The 24547-nt window shown below is 42.6% G+C and overlaps 1 protein-coding gene across 1 annotated transcript in view; it reads left to right on the top strand.

Annotated features, from left to right (window-relative positions):
* Positions 1-24547, top strand: part of ZWILCH (zwilch kinetochore protein) — a 91090-nt gene that overhangs the window by 44139 nt on the left and 22404 nt on the right. Inside the window, exons 8-14 of the mRNA XM_030189792.1 lie at positions 6054-6125; positions 6247-6340; positions 13006-13058; positions 14091-14196; positions 19029-19108; positions 19839-19995; positions 20119-20147. Of these exons, the coding sequence (XP_030045652.1) occupies positions 6054-6125; positions 6247-6340; positions 13006-13058; positions 14091-14196; positions 19029-19108; positions 19839-19995; positions 20119-20147 (591 nt within the window). The remainder of the gene's footprint in view (positions 1-6053; positions 6126-6246; positions 6341-13005; positions 13059-14090; positions 14197-19028; positions 19109-19838; positions 19996-20118; positions 20148-24547) is intronic.

The raw sequence follows: 24547 nt of genomic DNA on the forward strand, positions 1-24547 counted from the left end.
CCTTCTCCCACCTTGATAGGTATCGCTCCACTGGGTTAGCATGTAGAAGTAGTGCCCTATATATTCTTGAGATGCTACCCCTTCCTCCTCCCTTCATCATCGCCTCCTCCAATTTAGTTTCTGGTAGCTTTAACTCATCCTGTGCTCTGCGAACTATAAAATCCTTCACTTGATAATACTGAAAAGCTTGCAGGGGAGAGAGGCCATGCTCCTGGCATAATTCCTGGAATGGCACCGTCTTATCCGTTTCCCACATTTGGCCTAATTCATAGAGCCCCATCTCCTCCCATCGCTGGAAAGCTATATCTTGCTTGCCCGGTCTGAACTGGGGAGCAAAGCGAAGGAACATATGCCTATAATATATTCGCCCTGGGAAAAAATGTCCCCTGATCTTACTCCACGTCAATAGAGGCCAGCGCATCATAGGCGGGCTTCCCTTGATTATTTCTCCTAAATCTTCCCGTGACAACCAGGGGATAGCTCGCAGCGGAAAAGGTCCCATCCATTTTTGCTCCACCCTTGTCCAGGCCTTCCCTGTATCCTGGAGCCATGTAGCTATTACTCTAAGGTGGGCTGCTTGTAAGTAGTGTGTGAAGGAAGGAACTCCCATCCCTCCCCTCTCTTTCGATTGGTACATGACTTCTCTTTTCACCCTCGGGGGTCGTTTTCTCCAGATAAATGAGAATACCTTGTTCTGGAGGCCTCGCAAAAAACTATCTGGGATGGCTATGGGCAGGGCCATAAAAAGATACAAAATTCTAGGTAATATAACCATCTTAACTGCATTGATCCTCCCACTCCAAGACAGTGTCAATCCCTCCCATCGATGTAGTTCTGTAAAGAGCCTTTTTACCATTTCTGGGAAATTTGATTGGAATAGCTCATCCAAACTCCTCGGAATATTGACTCCCAGATATCTAATATGTCGTGCAGCCCATCGAAATGGGGAAGTAGTCTGCAACTGTGCTTTTTGTGGGGCTGGGATATTTATATCTAACGCTTCTGACTTGTCTAGGTTAACCTTGAAGCCAGACACTCTCCCATACGACTGGAGCAACTCTTGTATCTTCGGAACTGCGGGTCCTGGCTCCCGTAGCATAAGTAATATGTCATCCGCGAAGAGGAGCGCCCGTGTTTCCAGGCCCCCCACCCGTGGTCCCCTGATATCAGGGTGCGTTCGTATCTGAATAGCCAATGGCTCCATGACTATCGCGAAGAGCAATGGTGATAGCGCATAACCCTGTCGGGTCCCCCTATGTAGTTGAAATGGCTTGGAGAGTCTCCCATTTACCCTTATCGATGCTAAGGGTGCCTTATAGATCAGTTTAAGCCAGTGTGTGAATCGCCCGGTGAAACCCATCTTACCTAAGACTGTAAACAGGAAAGGCCAACTCACCCGGTCGAATGCCTTTTCTGCGTCAAGGGATAGCAGGCACATAGAAAGTTTATGTTCCTGTGTGTGATGTATCATGTGGAGGGCCCTGCGGATGTTATCAAAAGTCTGTCTTCCATGTACAAAACCCTTTTGGTCTTCATGAATTAGCGTTGGGAGGTATCTCTGGAGTCTGGTCGCTAAAATTTTTGTAAAGATCTTATAATCTACCCCCAACAAAGAAATCGGCCTGTATGATGCACATAATTGCGGGTCTTTTCCCGGCTTAGGGATAACTGTAATGCTAGCCAAATTCCATGTGGGGGGGAGCTCCTGACTAAATTCAAGCGAGTTGAAGACCCTTAATAACAGTGGAGCCAACACCCCCCCAAACACCTTATAAAATTTGTTGGTGAATCCGTCGGGCCCCGGTGCCTTACCTATAGGAAGCTCCTTGAGAGCCCGCAGGAGCTCCTCTAGCTCAATTGGTTGTGACAGGACTTGGTCTGCACTAACTGCTAGTTTAGGGAGTTCTATGTCAGCAAAATAATTCTCCATTTCCTCTTCCGGTACCTCCTCCCCTGCCATATATAGTGTTTTATAAAAGTCCCCAAATGCCGCCTCAATATACTCGGGATCTACTCGTGCTATCCCTCCCTCATCTTTTAGACTCACCACCACATTCCGGAGTGTAGTTTGTTTAAGTTTATAAGCCAAAAGCCGGCTGGCTTTATTGCCAAATTCAAAGTGGGACTGGCGGACCCGCTGAAGTTTTTCCGCCAAGTCCGCCAGCTCCAACTCATTTATCTGTTTTCGCAGTCTATGAATTTGATCGATAATCTCCACTGCCGGCCTGGGCCCATCTCGGTGAAGTGCGGTCTCCGCTTTCCCTAGTTGTCCCCGCAATTCGGCTTCTTTGGCTCTCTTTGTTCTCCCTATGTGGGTTTTTAATGCTATCAGATGTCCGCGCATGACTGCTTTGAAGCTCTCCCAAAGTACTATAGGAGTCACTTCCCCTGTATCATTGAACTGAATGTATTCCTTGATATGTCGCTCCAGGCTTAGTATGTTAGCGGGCTCTTGGAGCAAAGTGTCATCTAGTCGCCAGCCCCCTTTTTCTCGTCGAGTCTTATGGAGGATTAGTTGTAACAATATGGGAGAGTGATCTGTCCATGTGCGGGGTAGGATTTGCTGTGAGCCTATAAGCCCCTGCATCGCAGCCTCTCCTAGCCAGAAGTCTATCCTCGATGAAGACTGGTGCACTGTCGAAAAATAGGAATAGCTGCGCTTGGTATGGTTTGCCTGTCGCCAAAAATCGACCAGGTGCCAGCGCTCAATAAATTCTTGTAGCGCCACCCTATCTCTTTGGCCATATCCTGTGTGTCGTGAAGAGTTGTCTAAATGGGGCTGCAGCGTTAGATTAAAATCCCCTCTTATCAGTAATGAGCCCTCTAAGTGTTTTAAAATTATCTGGTCTAGCTCACAAAAAAAAGATCCCTGATCTGCATTGGGTGCATAAATGTTAACTAATGTATATACCTGCTCTGCTAAGGAAAAAATCACTAAGATGTAACGTCCCCCTTTATCTTTAACAATTTTTTGTATCTTCCAGGGCTTGGCTCCGTTAAATGCTATTAATACCCCTTTATTTTTGACGTTATCCCTATTGGATGCAAAGTATATACCAGGAAATTTCTTATGTTGACACAAATGCTCATGCCTAGGTAGGAGATGCGTTTCCTGTACCAGGGCCACATCCGTCCGAAGGCGGAGTAGCTCCCTGAACAGGAGCTGCCGTTTTCTAGGAATATTCAACCCTCGTGCATTAAGCAGTAGAAAATTTATTTCAGCCATGGATTATCTAAGATAATCATATAAGTTGCTTAAATTAAGTGTCCCCTCCTGTGACTCTCTCCCTTGCTTTCGAGTCATGGTCACTCTCCTCATAGTATTCGCTCTCTCCCTTTTGTTCCCCTCTTCCCTCCCCCCACCCAACCATCCCATCCCTTCTTCTTCCCCTCCCTCCCTCCCCGTCTCTCCCCCAAAAATCTATAGCTGCCCACGTTAAGTAACGTGGGTAGTGTAAGGAGAAAGTGGAAGGCGGATGGTGCCTCTCAAGTGCCCCTACAGGGCTCATTATACTAATTAACGATCCTCGACTGACATTTTTTAACTATAACCCAACAATATTTATACAGTGTCTCATTTTGTATAGCTCTATTAACTTTTGCAAACTATTTCAAACCTTTTTCCTGACTTTACGTCAAGCAGTGTCCTGTGCCCAACAGTCTTTTAGTCATGTCTCTTAGTAGATTGATTAAGGGCAAAGTCAGGTTATCTTAGCAGCCGATTGCTGCCGCTGTAGGCGTCGTGGTCCCTTCCCCGCTCTCTGCCATTTTGGGGGAGCACCCGACCTTCTTTGTGGTGGTTTCAGTGCCTTTAATGACTCCCAAGTTTTCTTCTGGCAAAATCTCCTTGGCCTCCATCAAAGATCGGATTTGTTGCATCTTTCCCTCCTTGTAGAAGACCAGCGTGAAGGGGTGTCTCCATCTGTAGCGGATACCCATCTCTTGTAATCGCTTGGTGACTGGTTTTAAATCCGCTCTGCGCTTTAGAGTGGCTGCCGCCAGATCTTGGTATATTTCTATTTCATACGAATCCCATTTAAAGTTTGGGGTCTGGCGCGCTATGTTTGCCACCTGCTCCTTCAGCTTATAGTCTTTGAAGCACACAATGATATCTTTGGGCAGATTCGATCGCGGAGTTCCGAGCGCCCTGTGAGCCCGCTCTAGATGAATCTCTGATTGTTCCAGCTGGGTTCCGCCCGTAGCCAGGAGGTCCCGTATTAGCCTCTGGATCGTGTCCTCACAATTTGAGTATGTTGGTGTCTCAGGCAGGCCCCTAAAGCGCAGATTACTTCTCCGGCTGCGATTCTCTAAATCCTCCAGTTTGTCCAGGATTTGCTGTTGGGAGGTCTGCAAGTCTCCCACTTGTTGGTCAAGTGTGCTCAGTGTTTCATCGTGGGAATCCAACCGGGTCTCCGTATCCTCTAATCGGGCCCCCAGCTCTCGTATTTCCCCTCTGAGATCTGTGCCTAAAGTTGCCAGATCGCCCCACATGGCCTTCAAGTCCGCTCTGATTTCTTGTAGCCACTGTTTCCAGTCAGGCCATTGGTCCTCCTCCGAGATTTCTGCTTCCATACCCTCCCTCTGGGGCTCTGCAGTCGATGTGCTTGCCATTTGCTGTTCTTGGGTGTGCGCCGCGGCCGCCATTTTGTTCGCCGCTCTTGCTGTCCCCGCACCCGGGAAGGCGAATCGCGAAAGATCCACTTCTGCACTTCGCGTTCAGCACAGCTGTTCGACCCGCTAAAGTGAGCAGTGATGTTTAGCGTTTTTGCGGAGAGTTCCTGCGTTCGTGTCGAGTATTATTTCTGCTTTTTCCCTGTGGGTCACTCGGAGCTCTATCTTCAGGCAGCCATTCCGCTGGTGACGTCACTTCCTCCATGCAAGCTTTTTTTTCATAACCAGGCCACTGAGTTTTGTGGTCAACCTGCATGATGTTTCCCCGACTTACGCACAGAGGCACAAGTACATAAGTATTGCCATACTGGGACAGACCAAAGGTCCATCAAGCCCAGCATCCTGTTTCCAACAGTGGCCAAAGTCATTTCTGACCCTGTGTCAAGATGTAGTGGCTAAATACCCTGGAAAGTGTTTAGTTCAATTTTCAAATATTATGATTACCAATTCAGACAGAACCACAATAGCTTAGAGTCCTGTCTGTAATGTGAACTAAAGTCACTCCGAGGGCAACTTTCAAAGCCATCGATGCGGACAAATTGACTGTCTCATAGCATCTAAAAGTATATGTAGTACAATGCAGGGGAGGAAGATGATGTGCATTTGAGATTTATTTTCCATGATAAAACTGTACAAAACAGTTGCAAGTGTCTAGAGCAACCTTTAAAGTGAAAATACAGGCATGCTTTGAAAATTGGTGCAGAGCTCACTGGTAAAAGTAAAAAAAAAATACCCGTGGAATTTCTCAATGCACACAGTTTGAAAATGTGTCCTGTAAATCTCCTTTGACCTCATTTTTAATCTAAGTGCTATCTCTGATTCTCTGTAACCAAGGGCAAGTCACTTTTTCATTGTGTACCTTGATTTATCCAACTGTTACTGTTAAAACTGGGAAAAAAATGTGTGTGTGAGAGAGATTATGATGTGCACTATGGACCCCTTTTACCAAGTGGGGGTAAAGGGGGCCCTGTGGTGTTTGGTGTGCGCTGTGGCCCCTCTTTTACAGCCACCCGGAGAAAGGAAATTCCGTCCAGGGGGTGGAAATGGCTGTGTGGTCAGTGAAACATTTGCTGTGGAACCATTTCCCAGGGGAGCCCTTACTGCCACCTATTTAGGAGGTGGTAAGAACTCGCGCGTTAACTCAGCGGTAACCATCCCGGATGCAAAAACATTTTTTAAAAATCTGACACACTGGAAATGGTGCTTGTTGGGGGCAGGCACTATCACTGGTAGTCCTGGATTGGCACACAGCAAAGCGGCAGTACGGGTACTTTGTAAAAGGGGCCCAAAGTTAGTAATTAAAATGTGTGTGAGAGAGAGAGAGATTGTGATATGTACTAAGTCAGTAATTCTTGTGCATAAATTATTTTTGGTGCTTTCAGAATATTCAACTGGAACCTGGGGATCCACGAAATCCAGTATATCAGGTTTATAAAGAACTGGATTTTCTGCTTGTGAGTACACATCTGAAGTTGCTGAATTAATATTTCAATTTTTAATCACCAGTAAGTATAAGTGAAAACTGATGCATAAGAGTTTCATGAAAACATTATTCTGTCTCCTTTGTGCTGCCAGGTTTTGGTGGAAAGCTTGAAGACTGGAATGACTGAGTGGCCAGAGCCTTTAGAGAGTAGGACAGCCATTGACCTTGTCCAGGAACTTTTGAATGGTAACTTGATTCATTTATATGGCAAAAGACAAAAGTGGAGGAGTGGCCTAGTGGTTAGGGTGGTGGACTTTGGTCCTGGGAAACTGAGGAACTGAGTTCAATTCCCACTTCAGGCAGCTCCTTGTGACTCTGGGCAAGTCACTTAACCCTCCATTGCAAGCCGCATTGAGCCTGCCATGAGTGGGAAAGTGCGGGGTACAAATGTAACAAAAAAAAGAAGTGGCCTAGTGGTTATAGCAGTGAATTGAGAACCGGAGAAGCCGGGGTTCTAAATATATGTGGTTCAAGTAGGTATGTATTTGTGAGTAAACATGCTCGGGAGTGGAGTTTTGGCATGGCGTGGTCAGTCACGATTTACATACATATTTTATATACTAACATGCCTGCTTAAAGCCTTCAATGTAACGGGATTTCTGTGGAGTTTGTGCTAGTATTTTATAGGAATGAGGGGTAACAGTGGAAATGAGAATATTGCTGCCTGGTTACTCAGTTCCAGAAAGGAGACTTTTGGCCAGATTCTATCCATTGAAATATATGGTCCATAATGCACCAAGATGAGGCTGGTAGAAATCCAGTACTAAACCAAAATCTCCCTCCTGGAACTGAGTAACTTGACAGCTCTGTGAGAATTACGGGGTAGGGGATTAAGAAGAGAGACAGCTGGGGACAAAAGAAAAATTAAGAGTGCTGTAGATAGTGTGAGAGAGTAACTGAAAGGACCTAGAGACAGAGATATTGGGGAAGACAAGGTAGGATATTGAAAAAATGGACTGGGGAAATGGGAGTGGCTGGCTATCTGCTTTTACCAGTGGCATGCAATCATTTATTAAGGGACCTGATTCCCTAAAAGTTTTTCCCCTTAGATACTATATTGTAACTGTGCATATTTAATATGATAGTGCATATTTAATACGATGGGCACTATTGAGTGCATTCGTGGTTATATTGTTGAAAATGCTGTTTTTTGCTTTGAACATCAATAAAAATCAGTAGTTGATTTTTTTTTTCTGTGTCGTCTCTTTATTGTTTCTCCAGCATGAGTGCATGGGCTCCCTTTTTCTTCTGTTTTTATTTCTGCTCATTAGTTTTCTTAGTTTTGTGGGACCTTTTAAGTTTTCTTTATTTTTGGCACAGCTCCACAGCCTGCTTAGGTTTGAGCTCCCGGTGGGGACTTCCTTTATTTTTCAAAAAATGGAGCCATGTGAATTTGCTGCAGCTATTTTTGCCACAATGCCCCTTAAAATTGCCAGTGGTTTTAAGAAATGTTCATGGTCTGTGACTGACCCTCATAATTGCTGCTTTTCGTGCCTTGGACCCAACCACCAAGCCTTCTAAAATGCATGGGCGGAAAAACCCAGAAGAGTCATAAGGCCCTGTGCAAGAAGCTTTTTGGCATTACTAAGTCTGGCCCATCAACATCAGCATTGGAGGCATTACTCCCCATGGCTGGCGGAGCTGTATCAGACACTGGGGACGTTCCGATACTGAGGAGGTCTCTACCTACCTCAATGTCGGGTGTCAGTAGGGCCCCATAGAGCCAGGCATCATCAGACCAGACACCAGGGACACAATAGGATTCGGTGTTGTCCTCGTTGGCACCGAGACCCCAATGCCATTGAGTAAAGGCAAAAAAGCATTGGTATCGGACTTCTTCGACAAAGTTCCTCATGAGATACTCCTGAGAAAATTAAAGTCATGGGATAGAAGGCAATGTCCTTGTGTGGATTAGGAATTGGTTATTGGATAGAAAACAGAGGGTAGAGTTAAATGACCATTTATCTCAGTTGAGGAGGGGGAATAGTAGAGTCCCACAGGGATCTGTACTGGGACAGGTGCTATTTAACATATTTATAAGTGATCTGGAAAACAGAATGATGAGTGAAGTGATTAAATTTGCAGATGACACAAACCTATTCAAAGTTGTCAAAACGCATGCAGATTTTGAAAAATTGCAGGAAGACCTTAGGATACTGGAAAACTGGCCATCCAAATGGCAGATGAAATTTAATGTGGACAAATGCAAAGCGATGCACATTGGGAAGAATATTCCAAATCTTAGGAGTCGGCACTTGAGAAAAAGATCTAGATATCGTTGTGGACAATATGCTGAAATCTTCTGCCCAGTGTGTGGCGGCAGCCAAGCAAGCAAACACTGTTGCAGTTATTGTGGAGAATTCTTTTTTTCTCTTGGGGGTACCACTGGAGCACAGTGATCAGCGTTCCATTCAAGTCAGTGACAGCACTTGACTTCCTCAAGAATATTAGCATTGGTTTGTCTGTTTCTTATCCCTTGGTTCTGAGGCAAATTAGTTACTTTATTGCTGTGTTGTGGAAATTCTGGCTGACTGTGAACTGCATAGGATCCTTATAGGGTGACTTCATAGAGCCAGTAATTCTCAGTCTCTGCTGGCAAGAGAGCGTATTCCCACACATCTGGACTTATCTAATGCATTTTTTTGAGGGGGTAAGCAAACATGTGGACAATGGGGAGCCGGTTGATATTGTATATCTGGATTTTCAGAAGGAGTTTGACAAAGTGCCGCACGAAAGACTCCTGAAGAAATTGCAGAGTCATGGAATCGGAGGTAGGGTATTATTATGGATTAAGAACTGGTTGAAAGATAGGAAGCAGAGAGTAGGATTGCGTGGCCAGTATTCTCAGTGGAGGAGGGTAGTTAGTGGGGTCCCGCAGGGGTCTGTGCTGGGTCCGTTGCTTTTTAATGTATTTATAAATGACCTAGAGATGGGAATAACTAGTGAGGTAATTAAATTCGCCGATGACACAAAATTATTCAGGGTCGTCAAGTCGCAGGAGGAATGTGAACGATTACAGGAGGACCTTGCGAGACTGGGAGAATGGGCGTGCAAGTGGCAGATGAAGTTCAATGTTGACAAGTGCAAAGTGATGCATGTGGGTAAGAGGAACCCGAATTATAGCTACGTCTTGCAAGGTTCCGCGTTAGGAGTTACGGATCAAGAAAGGGATCTGGGTGTCGTCGTCGATGATACGCTGAAACCTTCTGCTCAGTGTGCTGCTGCGGCTAGGAAAGCGAATAGAATGTTGGGTGTTATTAGGAAGGGTATGGAGTCCAGGTGTGCGGATGTTATAATGCCGTTGTATCGCTCCATGGTGCGACCGCACCTGGAGTATTGTGTTCAGTACTGGTCTCCGTATCTCAAAAAAGATATAGTAGAATTGGAAAAGGTACAGCGAAGGGCGACGAAAATGATAGTGGGGATGGGACGACTTTCCTATGAAGAGAGGCTGAGAAGGCTAGGGCTTTTCAGCTTGGAGAAGAGACGGCTGAGGGGAGATATGATAGAAGTGTATAAAATAATGAGTGGAATGGATCGGGTGGATGTGAAGCGACTGTTCACGCTATCCAAAAATACTAGGACTAGAGGGCATGAGTTGAAGCTACAGTGTGGTAAATTTAAAACAAATCGGAGAAAATTTTTCTTCACCCAACGTGTAATTAGACTCTGGAATTCGTTGCCGGAGAACGTGGTACGGGCGGTTAGCTTGACGGAGTTTAAAAAGGGGTTAGATAGATTCCTAAAGGACAAGTCCATAGACCGCTATTAAATGGACTTGGAAAAATTCCGCATTTTTAGGTATAACTTGTCTGGAATGTTTTTACGTTTGGGGAGCGTGCCAGGTGCCCTTGACCTGGATTGGCCACTGTCGGTGACAGGATGCTGGGCTAGATGGACCTTTGGTCTTTCCCAGTATGGCACTACTTATGTACTTATGTACTTATCTGGAGGGACTCAAGGAAACAAAATTAGCAGGTAAAATCTAATTTCTCCTTCAGGGTGATGAAGAAGCTATACATTCAGAAAAAGCTTGATAAAATTACCCCTTGCACATTGTTTTTGGATATTTTAGGTTATGAAATTGGTTTGATTTATTTGATTTGATTTATTAAAATTTAATTTATTGCTTTTCCTCCAGAGATGACAAAGCGATATACATAAAAACATAAGATTAACGTGAAAGAGGAAAAGAACATCAAAATATAATAGGAAAGAAAAGGATAACAAAGAAATAGGAGATAAAAGAAAAAGAGACGGAGGCTGCAAAGTTTGTGGATCCTGGGGGGACCACCAGGGTTGATGTGAACAGAAAAAGCGGTCTCAAAAAGGTGGAGTTTTAGGAGAGTTTTGAATTTAGAATAAGAATATTCAAGGCGGATAGGGGCAGGAAGAGAGTTTCAAAAGGAGGGTGCTAGCCAAAAAAATGGCAGGCTTCTTTGAAGGAGGGGGGTAAGTTGTAGCCAGTTATTATTTAGGGAATGAACTCTAGAAGGGGTGTAGGGGATAAGAAGGAAAGAAAGATAAGAGGAGATAACTGAGTAAAAAACCTGCTCCCTATCATGGTTTGCCTTGCAGACCGCTGAACCCTCTCCGCTTCTGGAATCTACTAAGACCGGCCTATCTCTGAATGCCATCTTCAGACTTTCCTCATATTCCCTACAGTCCTTCCTAATGATATGTCTATTGCCCTTTTTTTATTTACGCTCTCTTACCCTTTTCCTATTTCTTCTTCCTCTGTTCCTTCTATCCTATTTCATGAAATTGTAATTGTTTAATAACTGGTCTGGCTATAGCCTTTTCAGTACATTGTAAGCCACTTTGAGTCCGCATACCTGTGGAAAAAAGTGGGATATAAATGTGCAAATAAAAAAATAAATAAATTATAAGCAAGAATAAGAATTTTGTAATGGATATGGAAAAGGGATGGGAAGCCAGAGGTATGTGGAGGAGTGGCCCAGTGGTTAGGGTGGTGGACTTTGGTCCTGGGGCACTGAGGATCTGAGTTCGATTCCCACTTCAGGCACAGGCAGCTCCTTGTGACTCTGGGCAAGTCACTTAACCCTCCATTGCCCCATGTAAGCCGCATTGAGCCTGCCATGAGTGGGAAAGCGCGGGGTACAAATGTAACAAAAAAAAAAAAGCCAGAGGTAGTGTATAAAGAGAGGTGTGACAATCTAGATGCACTGGAGAGGATATGAACTGCTGTGTTTTGGATGGTTTGCAGGCGGTGAATGGAATACTGGCGAAGGCCAGAATAAACAATGCTGCAGTTGTGTAATTGTGTAATCAAGAGTTTGTGTAGAAGTGTCTTTTTTTGATTGTGACTCAAGTTAGAGAGAGAGTCTTAAATTGGCAGAGATACACGAAACAGGCACAAGCAAGAGAAGATAGCTGGCAGATGAAAGAAAGATCCTGGTCTAAAATAATGAAAGTGGGTGACAAAAGATATGGGGGAACCTGGAAAGAACAGGGATTATGATAGGGTTGATAGGGAGCCAGAGATCCAGCAAGAAACTGTTTTGGAGTGGTTAAGATCAAGACAGTTTGGAGTTAGCCAAGATTCAGTGGAAGCTAAAATTTAGTTAGGTCAGAGTTGAGTGAGCAAGTATCAAAAAAAGAAGGGTGTCGTCAACATAGTAAGAAGTGTGCATACCAAGATCTTGAATCAGAAGAGCAAGAGGACTGAGGAAAATATTAAAAAGAAGCAAGAGCGAGAACTGAGTCTTTTGGAACACCACGAGAGAAAGTGGGTGTTGGAAGTGGACCAAGCTTGATAAATGTTATCTCTCTATACCTGTTTGCTTAATTCTATTATGTAATCCATGTTCTTTATGTAATACCAATTATATCTTTTACTCTGGTATGGCGAATGCCATGACGGAACATTGTAAGCCACATTGAGCCTGCAAATAGGTGGGGAAATGTGGGATACAAATGCAACAAATAAATAAATATGAAAGGTGTATTTAGTGAGAAATGAGGAAAACCAGGAGTAGACAGTACCAGAGGTACCTAGAGATTGGTGTCTAGCTAGGAGCAAAGTGTGATCAACCAAGTTGAGTACATCAGTGAGGTCAAAGGTCAAGTATTTCATAAATACTTTTCTTTTTAACAAGGCTTATCATAATAATCAACAATAGGAATTCCAATGCATCACTACTTACTTGATAATCTGTCTGTTTTCTGATTTACTGAATTGATTATATCCACTATGTTACACTTGTTTTGTTGTATGTAACCAATTGTTTATCTACTCTTGAATGGCATCTGCCACGATGTAATATTGTAAGCCACATTGAGTCTGCAAATAGGTGGGAAAATGTGGGATACAAATGCAACAAACAAATAAATAAATAAATAAATAAATATACAAAACATAAATTAGCAGTTAGGGTGGTGGACTTTGGTCCTGGGGAACTGAGGAACTGAGTTTGATTCCCGGCACAGGCAGCTCCTTGTGACTCTGGGCAAGTCACTTAACCCTCCATTGCCCCATGTAAGCCGCATTGAGCCTGCCATGAGTAGGAAAGCGCAGGGTACAAATATAATTTAAAAAAAAAATAGAGTGTAAGTCAAAACCTTTCCCCCCTTACGTGGGACTTTTCAAGACAGGTTTCTTCTGGTTTCCCTCTAGTAGTTCCTGTACCATTTTCCCACTCCTCTGAATTACTGAACATACCAAGAAGGAGCTGCAGGGATGAGCAGCTCACTCAACAAGCTCAGCAAGGCTTTATGACAATATATTTTAATCCTACAGTATTCTTTTAAGGGAATAAAAAGTACAACAGTGTAGGAGGGGCTTGTTATGCTCGCTGGTGGTGGTAATATTTATTTTTCTCTTTTCATAGATTTAAAGAATAAACTTAATGGGGTTAGTGTGACAACTAAAAAAGACATTGAGGTATGTCATTTTACATTAGCTTTTCCATTTGTTCTGTGTTACATTTTACAATAATTCTGTCAGATATGTGCCTTTTTATCATGTTCTGCTAACATCGGCAGTGTCTCCGCAGTTTTACTGACTGATTTTCTCATGATATGAGACTGAGGTAAGAGGAATAGGCGAAAACATCCTATTACTGTAAGAAATTATCTTGAGTAAGTTATTGACAAATGCGAGCTTGGCAAATTCCACTTTATATGGAGTGGAGGAGACCTAATGGTTAGTGCAGCGGGCTTTGATCCTGGCAACCTGGGTTCAATTCCCACTGCAGTTCCTTGAGACTTTGGGCAATCGACTTAACCCTCTATTGCCCCAGGCACCAAAACTTAGATTGTGAGCCCTCTAGGGATAGAGAAAGTATCTGCATATAATGTGTACAGTGTGCTTCGTATGTCTGGTAGCACTATAGAAATGATTACTAGTAGTAGTTAAAGAAGGCCAATATGTGCAAATAGAAGTATTTGTTTATTATAGCCTTCTTTATCTATATTGACAAAGAAGGGCCCTTTGATAAAAGAAGTAACAGAGGGGCTCAAACCAACCTGTATTTATGATAGATATCTTCTTTTGGAAGAGTAAATCGTAGGCTGTATTTACCTTAAGAAAACAGATTTTTTAAAATTGTATTAGGCATTTATACTTTAGACTTTTAGCATATTTGCTTACAATAAGTTCTGTTTTCTAAAAAGATGGCTTGCTGATGCTATGGATTTCTTTATAGATGGATCAATGACCTCATCTGTGGTTTGAGGGCTACAAATATAAGCATTTGTACTGCTGGGCATCGGGGGAGATTTGGAAGTAGAGAGATTTCTCCGACAGTCTCCCTCCTTGTTAACAAGATACCTTATGCAGGTCTAATTAAAGATCAGCTTTACTGATCTTTTGTAGAGTGTATTTTATTTCTCGGAATTTAGTTTCTTCAAGGGTATCTTTGGCTGGAGCTCTTGTAGATATTGCTGCGTTAAGGTTGTTCAAACTATCTTGCAGAAAGTACAAAGTAATGTTGCAGCTGTAGACCACTCCATTCAGTCCTTCCTGACTCTGCGTGGAGACCTGGACTTTGCAGAACAGTTATGGTGCAGTATGAGAAAAAGTAGGTGTCATCTCTTAATATGTCATATTTTATTCATGTAGTTAATTTAGGTATTGCATTTTTATGCTTTTATATGGCATCAACATTCATTTTCTAAAGGGGAACCTGTTTTATACGTGAATCTACAGTGGGGGGGGGGGGGCAGAGGAAGATGTCTATATCCCTTTGCCCTGGCACAGAATCCAGGGAGAGATAAAGCCTCTAAACACTCACTAGTTCACTTCCTACTCGGTGCCTGTCGCTATCTCATCCAAGCTCAGGACCAGCCCCATAAACCACCCTATAAATTGGGAAAATGAGTTCACAGAGCGGACTGATATATATATATGTATTCAGTTAAAAGTAAAGAGTCCATAACTTCCTATCCAATATAGTCTTTGTGCTTATTTTATCTCAGCATCCCTGTAATTAGTCACTTGCATTTCAAATTAGTGATTTAGGTCTGTCTGATTATATTTAACTCATTTTTATTGGTGGTATACATTATATAGCATTGTACAAATTATATTGTATAAAGTGTATCTACACGTACCAACAATCATTTTCAAAATGTTCTCCCCAAACAACTTCCCCAACCCCTACATCTTTCTCCTAGTGATTGCTACCGCCCTCTTCCTGCCCTCCTCCCAACCTTCCCTTTAATCTACTTCTTACTCCTTCCCTTCCCATGTCCAGTGTCCTTCCATCTTTATTCATTTAATTGCTATAGATTTAACAAATGACTACGTGCTGCTGGGGTTAATGTGTTCCAAAAGGGGGTCCGCTGGTTTTGGAATTGCTTCCCCTTCACTGAGTCAATGTCTGTAATACCCAGTCGCTCCATCCGTAGTAACCATATCATTTTTGTGCGCCACTGTTGTATCGTTGGGGTTCTTGGAGTCAGCCACTCCGTCAATATCACTTGTTTGCTGATTATTATGGTGTATTTTTCAAATGTTACAAATCCTCTTGGTTTGTTGCATCCCAAACTTAAGCTCCCAAACAGCAACGCTGGGTTGTATCTCCATTTTTGGTTCCAGAGTAAATTAACATATTTTATAATGTCTTTCCAATATTTTTGTATTTTTACACATGTCCAATACATGCGGCCCAAACTTGCATCTTCTGCCCCACATTTGGGGCATTCTCCCCAAGGAGATAGTCCCATGTAAAATGCCCGCCGGGGAGGAACGTGCAGTCTAAGGGCAAATTTATATACTCCCAATGTGTTGCTTGTGTGGTTGTTTTCCTGATTGAGAGGACATGGGCCTGTATCTGTGTGTAGCTGTTATGTCCACATTGAGGTCTGTTGTCCATTTCTTTAGGTCTGTCTGATTAGTAAATGATTGACAGTTGTGCTATAATGACCCTGCAATTTCTTTCTTCTGTGTTACGGCATCTCTGACAGTTGTGCTAGTATTGGGGCAAACCATTTTAGATTAATCACTTCGTGGTCCTTTATTCATTATGAAATGTTTATCGTGTGATTTCATGTCAATATTGTGTTGTCATTGTAAGTAGTATACAATCCTTATGCTATTTACCACGTGGTATTCAAAATATTCTGCTTCAAACATCCACAGCTGCTTGTTAATCACAATTTTTAGTTCTTAATTTAATTTTATTAAGAGGACCTCAAAACTTCCCAGCTTGCCTGTTCTATTCAGAACTCATTTGCATAATATTTTCATACATGCACTCAAGCTGTTTACTGAAAGTAGTTGTTATCACTGGTCCTATATTTGCTATCAAAATCTTTCAGAGGCCAGATCTCTTAAGTCACTTGGAAAAAAAACTCCCATTTAGGAGAAAAACCAATGACTCCTGACCTCGGAAATACAGCTTCACAATGTACCGAGCAGAATATTTTCTGCAACTGATTCTGTCGTCCTTACATTTGAAAACGACTTACTACAGTGCCCAATCTTGACTGTTATCCAGCCCAGCTTATTACTGCAGCTCCCTGTCTCACAGGTTATCTTTGAACTTTCCCATTCGTTCTCTCCTTCCCATGAGTCATTAGCATTTCTTTTGCATCTTTATCCAACAAAAACAGTCTGTACTTAGCTTCAGGGCTGTCTGCAAGCTGCAGGCTGTCTGTTGGACTGCTTATTTCCTCATTCCCATTGTGTTGTTTTCTAATTCCTTCTGTCCCTTCAACAAGAACATCTCCCCTGGTGCACCTCCTTTTTGAATGTCCTAATTGACAAATGTTTTGATCGGACAATTGTCTTAAGATACAAGACGCTTTTAAGGTTCAGTCACTTTTATTTTTTTAAATACCTTCTATGGAAATCCATATTGATACCTTTTACTCTACCAGATGACGACAAACCTTTATTTGATAATTACAGTGGCACTAAAGTTAGTAATATCATACTGGAAAAATAATTAATCCATTAATGTTTACATGTGGTAGAATTGACTATTATTCAAAAAATATGAACAATCTATAATTTTTCATTCTTCAGGCATACTATCTAGACTATGCAAATGGAAAAAACTAGATGAGTACCTTGATACAACTGATTGAACTAAATGTGTATCATTTTGTAATACTCAACTATCCTTACTGTTTGTATTTTAATATTTGGTACTACCGTATTTACAATTATAAAATCAAAAATAAGATTAAAGAAAAAAAAATAAAGCAATCCCCAGTTACTTCTGTTCTAGCCGGCACCATCTCCAAAATGATGGCCCTACTGGTAGTCTTATGCTATTACTGCTAGGAGCTTCATTTTGAAGATGGCGCCAGCCAGGGCAGAAATGACTGGGGATTGCTGCTGCCCTAAAGACCACTAAACCACCATAGAAACTATTGGCCCTTTGGAATAGCAAGGGGATTGGGGGGATGACACAGGCTCTGCAGTTCAATCCAAGAGCATCAGGCTGGCTGTAGCGCTATAGAAAAATAGTAATGGTAAAATAACCCCACCCAAAGGCGCCTTGCGGTATGCACCTGGTACACACTGCATGTCACTTTGTGGTTTTTATATAGTAATGAGCTGTTCTACATGCATTTGTATGTTTTGCATCTCATTACTATGTAACATGTGGTAACCTAAATGTCACCATAGTAGAGCAAGACAAGCTTCCTTAGGGCACGTTGTCATGTTAATGGGCAAATAATGCAAAAAGTCCCTGATACAGCTTGATAACTCCCCCTTAGTTACCTAGGAATCAATTTAGATTCCTCCAATAACAGTCCTCCCTCCACCTCCCCCCCAAATTCACAGTAACGGGCACTGCTTTCCTCCAGTTCTCCCCTTCCCCCCCCCCCCCCAGCGATACTTGGATCTCTCTTCTTACCTTTTCTCATGGTCCTGGCACTGGGCTGGTGCGGGGCCTTAAGCATGCACAGATGATCAAGGACCCACACTAGTCTAGTGCTATAATCATGAGGAGAGGTAGGAAAAGAGATCCGGACTTGGGAAAAATCCAAAATTCCAGGAATAACATGTATAGAATGTTTGTACGTTTGGGAAGATTGCCAGGTGCCCTTGGCCTGGATTGGCCGCTGTCGTGGACAGGATGCTGGGCTCGATGGACCCTTGGTCTTTTCCCAGTATGGCATTACTTATGTACTTATGGAGATGGGACCGGGTAGAGAGTAGAGGAGAGCAATACTGATTATCGTGTGAAACAGGGTGCATGGGAGAAATGGTTGTCATTGCAGGGAGCAGGGGTGGAGGAGAGAAATGGTGTAGGGTACCTCCATTTATAGCCCACCCTAGACTTTAGAAAACCCATTGTTTATAATTATAGCCCAGGTGTTTATTAGAAACAATATGATATATATAAACTTCTTTGGTTGTACCATAGAAAGGCAGTATATCAAATCCATGACCCTTTACCCATTTGCCTCTTTTTCTTAGTTGTTCGCCTACTTTGATCCCAACCGATTGTCTTTCCAGTCACCAAACAAACTTTAGCAAATGCTAGCATCCTATATCCACTTCTGTAGTAAATAATATGCTCATCTAACCACTATAGTAATGTAAAATCTCATCAGATCGGAGATGCTGCAGCTACTATGACTCTGCTGGTCTGCTTAACTGGATACTATTTGTAAAGTGGTGACTTTATTTCATACTTTTATCTCACACTACTCTGTGGACCAGATCAAAGTAAGAAACGGTGTATTTGGTCTAAATGTGCTAGCCAATCTGTCTATGTGGGCTTGCAACTCCTTTTTTGATGTGCAGCATGCTCCTGAAAATAGACAATACATAAACAGTTGAGCAGACCTGAGCTTGGTAGTCACCCACTTGAGTGTTGACTCGGTCATGCTTATTAACAGGGAAGCCATTGTTTTTTCCCATAGATAGTAGGATTGATCAGGCACACAACCCTTCCCACCTCCCCAAAAGTTTTATTCATTCTTGAGCTACGGAACCAACTGAGATGGTGAGGAGACTAATGTGCACACGAAGGGCCATGAATGCTCAGAACTTTACACTAAGTTTGAGTTTTGTAAGAGCTGTTCTGTCCTGACAGTGTGATGACATCACCCACTTGTGTATGATCAATCTTGATGTCTACAGAAGACACCTTCTACAGGTGAGCAATAGTGCTGTTTCACAAGACATATTTCACATTCATGGATCCTTTCTTATAAGGAAGGTAATTGTGGGTAAACAGAGACCTGCAAGCTAAGTGGGAAGACTGAAATTGCCCTGCAGGTGTTCTTTAGAGCGATATGAATTACCTTATATACTTTCCTCTCAAAAATCATCTGCAGCAAATAATGGGTTACACTTAAGGTTGCTTAAATCAAATGTGTGGAGGAGACTTCCAATGAATAAATTGATTATGGTGTAAAATGCTGACAGAATACTTTGCATTTTCAGCTGCTTCATCTTATCAGGATGTCGTAGATTGCTTTACACTGCTTATCCAGTCACTGAAACGTGGTGATGTACAGCCCTGGGTAAGTTAGCCATTACACAGACACTCATGTTTGAGCATGAGCACTGTATATGAACAAGGATCTTTTCAATACACCTTGTCTGGCTGCTTGATTCAGCAGTGAAATTCTGATCATTTCTAATGTCGGATTCATGACCTTCCTTAAGTCATATGTTACTGCTGCTGTAGCAGTGGTTACAGATGAAAGGGAGCCTTTCATTTTTGGCACATGAGAGAGGATTATTTCTATTATCAAAGGACATATAGACTAAATAGAATATAATTACTACTATGTTTAAAGGAACATAAAAATAGCCATACTGGGTCAGACCAATGGTCCATCTAACCAAGTATCCTGCTTCCAACAATGGCCAATCCAGGTCACAAGTACCAGGCAGAAACCCAATTAGTAGCAACATTCCATGCTACCAATCCCGGGGCAAGCAGTGGCTTCCCCCATGTCCATCTCAATAACAGAAATTTGGTCTCCTCCTTCTATATCCAATCAGTATACTGACAAAAATGTTCATGAGAGTCTCTTAGGCCGAGAGGTATCGGGCTCCCACTGACCAACTCTTGTTGGAGTTGGGGAAATGATTTCCTTCCCTGCTTGTTAATACTTGACTTTTCCCAGGAGACAGCTGACAGTGATGTCCAATCTGATACTCTCGTACTTTTCTTCTTGGAAAAAAGTGGTTGATCTAGAAAGATGAGAGGTGTCCTATAACGAAGACTTTGTGTTTCATTTCTAGATCCACAGAGGGAGCAGCAGTTCTCTAAGCAAATTAATTCAGCAGTCCTATTATGGACGCATGGAATCAGTTTCCCTCAGTGGCCTCACACCCATTCACATGCTGATAGAGATTGGATTGGAGAAGATGAAAAGAGATTACATCAACTGCTTTATAGGTGAGGCTGTTTGATTGCACGAGGATTCAACCTATAGAAGAAAGAACAGCAGAAGCCTAGAACTTGCTGGGCTTTATATTTTTTAAAAATGCATGTAATAAAATTTTATTTTTCTTTTTGTAGGACAAGAACTTGCGACTTTGAATTACCTGGTGAGTAATTCTTTTTTCATAAGAACATAACTGGGACAGACCAAAGGTCCATCAAGCCTAGCATTCTTTTTCCAACAGTGGCCAATCCAGGTTCCAAGTACCTGGCAAGATCCCAAAACAGTACAATACATTTTATTATTATTATTAGCATTTGTATAGCGCTACCAGACGCACGCAGCGCTGAACACCTGACACAGAGAGACAGTCCCTGCTCAATAGAGCTTACAATCTAAAAATACAGACAGACAGGACAAGGGCGAGGGAAGTACTGGGTGAGAAGGAGCAAGGGGAGGGCAATTGAGTAGTGGCTAGAAGCCAAAAGCAGTGGTGAAAAGGTGGGTTTTCAACATAGATTTGAAAACAGGTAGAGATGGAGTTAGATGTACAGGCTCAGGAAGTCTATTCCAGGCATAAGGTGCCGTGAGGAAAAAGGAACGAAGTCTGGAGTTAGCATTGGAGGAGAAGGGGGACGACAAGAGAGATTTGTCCAGTGAGCGGAGTTCCCGGGGAGGAATGTAGGGAGAGATGAGAGTGGAGAGGTAATGGGGGGCTGCAGAATGGATGCATTTAAAGGTCAGTAAGAGAAGTTTGAACTGTATGCGGAAGCGGACAGGGAGCCAGTGAAGTGACTTGAGGAGTGGGCTAGTGTGGGTATAACGATTTTGGCGGGAAAATAAGTCGTGCTGCAGAATTTTGGACAGACTGGAGAGATGGCTGAGTGTAAGACCAGTGAGAAACAAATTGCAATAATCCAAGCGAGAGGTGACAAGGGTTTGGATAAGGGTTCTGGTAGCGTATTCAGAAAGGAAGGGGCGAATTTTGCTAATGTTGTAGATAAAGAAACGACAGGTTTTGGTGATCTGTTGAATATGCGCAGAGACGAGGAGAGAGGAATCGAAGATGACTCCAAGGTTACAAGCCGAGGAGACAGGGAGGATGTGAGAGCCATTGATGGAAATAGAAATATCCTAGAAATAAGCGGTGGATTTTTCCCAAGTCCATTTTAATAATGGCTTGTGGACTTTTAGGAAGTTATCCAATCCTTTTTTAAACCCCGCTAAGCTAATTGCTTTTGCTACATTCTCTGGCAACAAATTCCAGAGTTTAATTATACATTGAGTGAAGAAATATTTTCTCTGATTTGTTTTGAATTTACTACTTTGTAGCTTCATTGCATGGCCCTTAGTCCTAATATTTTTGGAAAGAGTAAACAAGCGATTCACGTCTACCTATTCCTCTCCACTCATTATTTTATAGACCTGTATTGTGTCTCCCCTCAGCTGTCTTTTCTCTAAGCTGAAGAGCCTTAGCCACTTTAGCCTTTCTTTATAGAGAAGTCGTCCCATCTCCTTTATCATTTTTGTCGCCCTTCTTTGTACCTTTCCTAATTCCACTATATCTTTTTTGAAATGCGGTGACCAGAATTGCACACAGTATTTGAGGTGCGGTTGTACCGTGGAGTGATACAAAGGCATTATAATGTCCTCCTTTTTGTTTTCCATTCCTTTCCTGGTAATACCTAACTTTCTTGTCATCAACAGCAGACGAATCCATTAACTGATGTGTTGTATCCTTCTATCAGCAGGTGGAGATAGAGAACACTGAAAGCACATGGTGTTCCAGGACGCCCAGCCCCCTCTGCCTTCAGTATATCTCTATCTCCCAGCAGGTATGGACGTCGCTTCTCAGCTCCTGGATTTCTGCCTGGGGTGGCTCCTGTGCTTTGCCAGTAGAGCAGGGGGTGTTATGGCTGGGGGTGCCCACTTTAAAGGCATACTTGGTTTTCCCTGTCCCTTTTGAACGTCTTGAGAACCATTTTAAAGGATCTTTGAAAAAAAAAAAATTTCTGGTAGCGCTTGCAACTGCTAGAAGGGTTTTCAGAAATTCAAGCACTTTCTTGTAGAGATCCCTTCCTTTGTTTCACAGAAGAAGGAATTTCCATCAGAACTATTCCATTATTTCTTCTGCAGATAGTGTCCTCTCTCCACTTAAATCAGCCTTATGCCTGCCATCCTTCAACCAAGAAGAATATGGGAAAGATTGATTCCTTGAAACTATTGGCCATTCATCGTTCCATTTATAGGTATCTTCGGGTTATGAATTATTTTCAGCACTGTGATCATCTCTTCATCCTTTTTGCAGGATCCAATAAGATTTCCTGCCTCTAAAGCTTCCATCGTTCATTGGTTGAAGGAAATTATTTCATCAATGTATATTCTGGCAGGTGGGGGAAAATGGGACTTTTGATATACCACCTTTCTGTGGTTTTTGCAACTACATGAGTTTATCTTGTTGGGCAGACTGGATGTACTGTCCAGGTCTTTATCTGCCATCATTTACTATGTTATATTCAATGCGGTTTAAGCCCAGCGTTACAAGGAGCTACAGTGGGAATCAAACCCAGTTCCCCAGGATCAAATTCTGCTGCACTAACCACTAGGCTACTCCTCCAGCCGCCTACTTCTCTTAAGGCACATTCTACCAGAGGTCTTTCCACTTCGTGGGCAGAATCACAAGCGATATACCTGGATGAAATTTATGGCTCAGCCACTTGGTCTTCACTTATTGGACGTTTGAGCCAGAAAATAAACTTTCTTTGGAGCTTCGGTGCTTTTATATCAGGGGCTTATGTTCTGTACCCAACTTAAGAATTGCTGTGATACATCACACAGTTTCTGGATTCATCTGTTGGTGATGCTAAGGAAGGAGAAATTAGATCTTACCTGCTAATTTTCTTTCCTTTAGTCCCAACCTACTTTTCTCTGTTTTCTACATTATTCTGTTTCTCTTTCAGTATTCTCTGTTTAGATGCATTTCTTCAGTTTAGGTGTTTGAAGTCTACGAATTTACATAAATACATAAGCATTGCCATGCTGGGACAGACCAAGGGTCCATCGAGCCCAGCACCCTGTCACCAACAGCGGCCAAAAGAACAAGCAATTTATCCCGCCCATCCTAGAAATACTGTATTATTCCCTCGTCCATTCAATAACATTCTATGGCTTTTTCCTCCAGGAAGCCATCCAACCCTTTTTTGAAGTATACTAAGTTAACTGCCTTAACCACCTTTTCCGGCAGCGAATTCCAGAGTTTACTCGTTGAGTGAAGAAAAATTTCCTCTGATTTGTTTTAAATTTACTACACTGCAGCTTCATCGCATGCCCCCTTGTCCTAGTATTTTTGGAAAGCGTAAACAGACGCTCCACATCGACCTGTTCCGTTCCACTCATCTTATAGACCTCTATCATATCTCCCCTCAGCCGCCTTTTCTCCAGGCTGAAGAGCCCCAGCCTCTTCAGCCTATCCTGATAGGGAAGTCGTCCCATCCCCTATATCATCTTTGTTGCCCTTCTCTGCACTTTTTCCAATTCCACTATGTCTTTTTTGAGGTGTGGCAACCAGAATTGAACACATTACTCGAGGTGCAGTCGCACTATGGAGCGATACAACGGCAGAGTAATATTCTTATTTTTGTTTTCAATCCCTTTCCTAATGATACCCAACATTCTATTTGCTTTCCTAGCCGCAGCAGCACATTGAACAGACGTTTTCAACGTATCATCTACGATGACACCTAGATCCTTTTCTCGGTCCGTGACTCCCAATGCTGAACCTTGCATGACGTAGTTATAGTTTGGGTTCCTCTTTCCCACATACATCACTTTGCACTTGTTCACATTAAACGTCATCTGCCATTTAGACGCCCAGTCTCCCAGTCTCGTAAGGTCCTCTTGTAGTTTGTCACAATCTTCCCGCGATTTGACTACTTTGAATAACTTTTTGTCATATGCAGATTTGATTACCTCACTAGTTACCCCCATTTCTAGGTCATTTATGAATATGTTAAAAAGTAGAGGTCCCAGCACCGATCCCTGAGGGACCCCGCTAACTACCCTTCTCCATTGCGAATATTGACCTTTTAATCCTACTCTCTGTTTCCTATCTTTCATCCAGTTTTTAATCCACAGTAAGACACTACCTCCGATCCCATGTCCCTCTAATTTCCTCTGTAGTCTTTCATGAGGGACCTTATCAAACGCCTTCTGAAAATCTAGATACACAATATCAACCGGCTTACCTTTGTCCACATGTTTGTTTACCCCTTCAAAGAAATGCAGCAGATTGGTGAGGCAAGACTTCCCTTCACTAAATCTATGTTGACTTTGTCCCATTAGTCCATGCTTTTGAATGTGCTCTGTAATTTTGTTCTTGATTATAGTCTCTACCATTTTGCCCGGCACCAACGTCAGACTCACCGGTCTATAATTTCCCAGGTCTCCTCTGGAACCCTTTTTAAATATCGGCGTTACATTGGCCACCCTACAATCTTCCGGTACCAAGCTCAATTTTAAGGATAAATTACAAATCAATAACAGTAGCGCCGCCAGCTCGTGTTTTAG

Source organism: Microcaecilia unicolor, chromosome 1 (genome assembly GCF_901765095.1).
Source record: "Microcaecilia unicolor chromosome 1, aMicUni1.1, whole genome shotgun sequence".
NCBI lineage: Eukaryota > Metazoa > Chordata > Amphibia > Gymnophiona > Siphonopidae > Microcaecilia > Microcaecilia unicolor.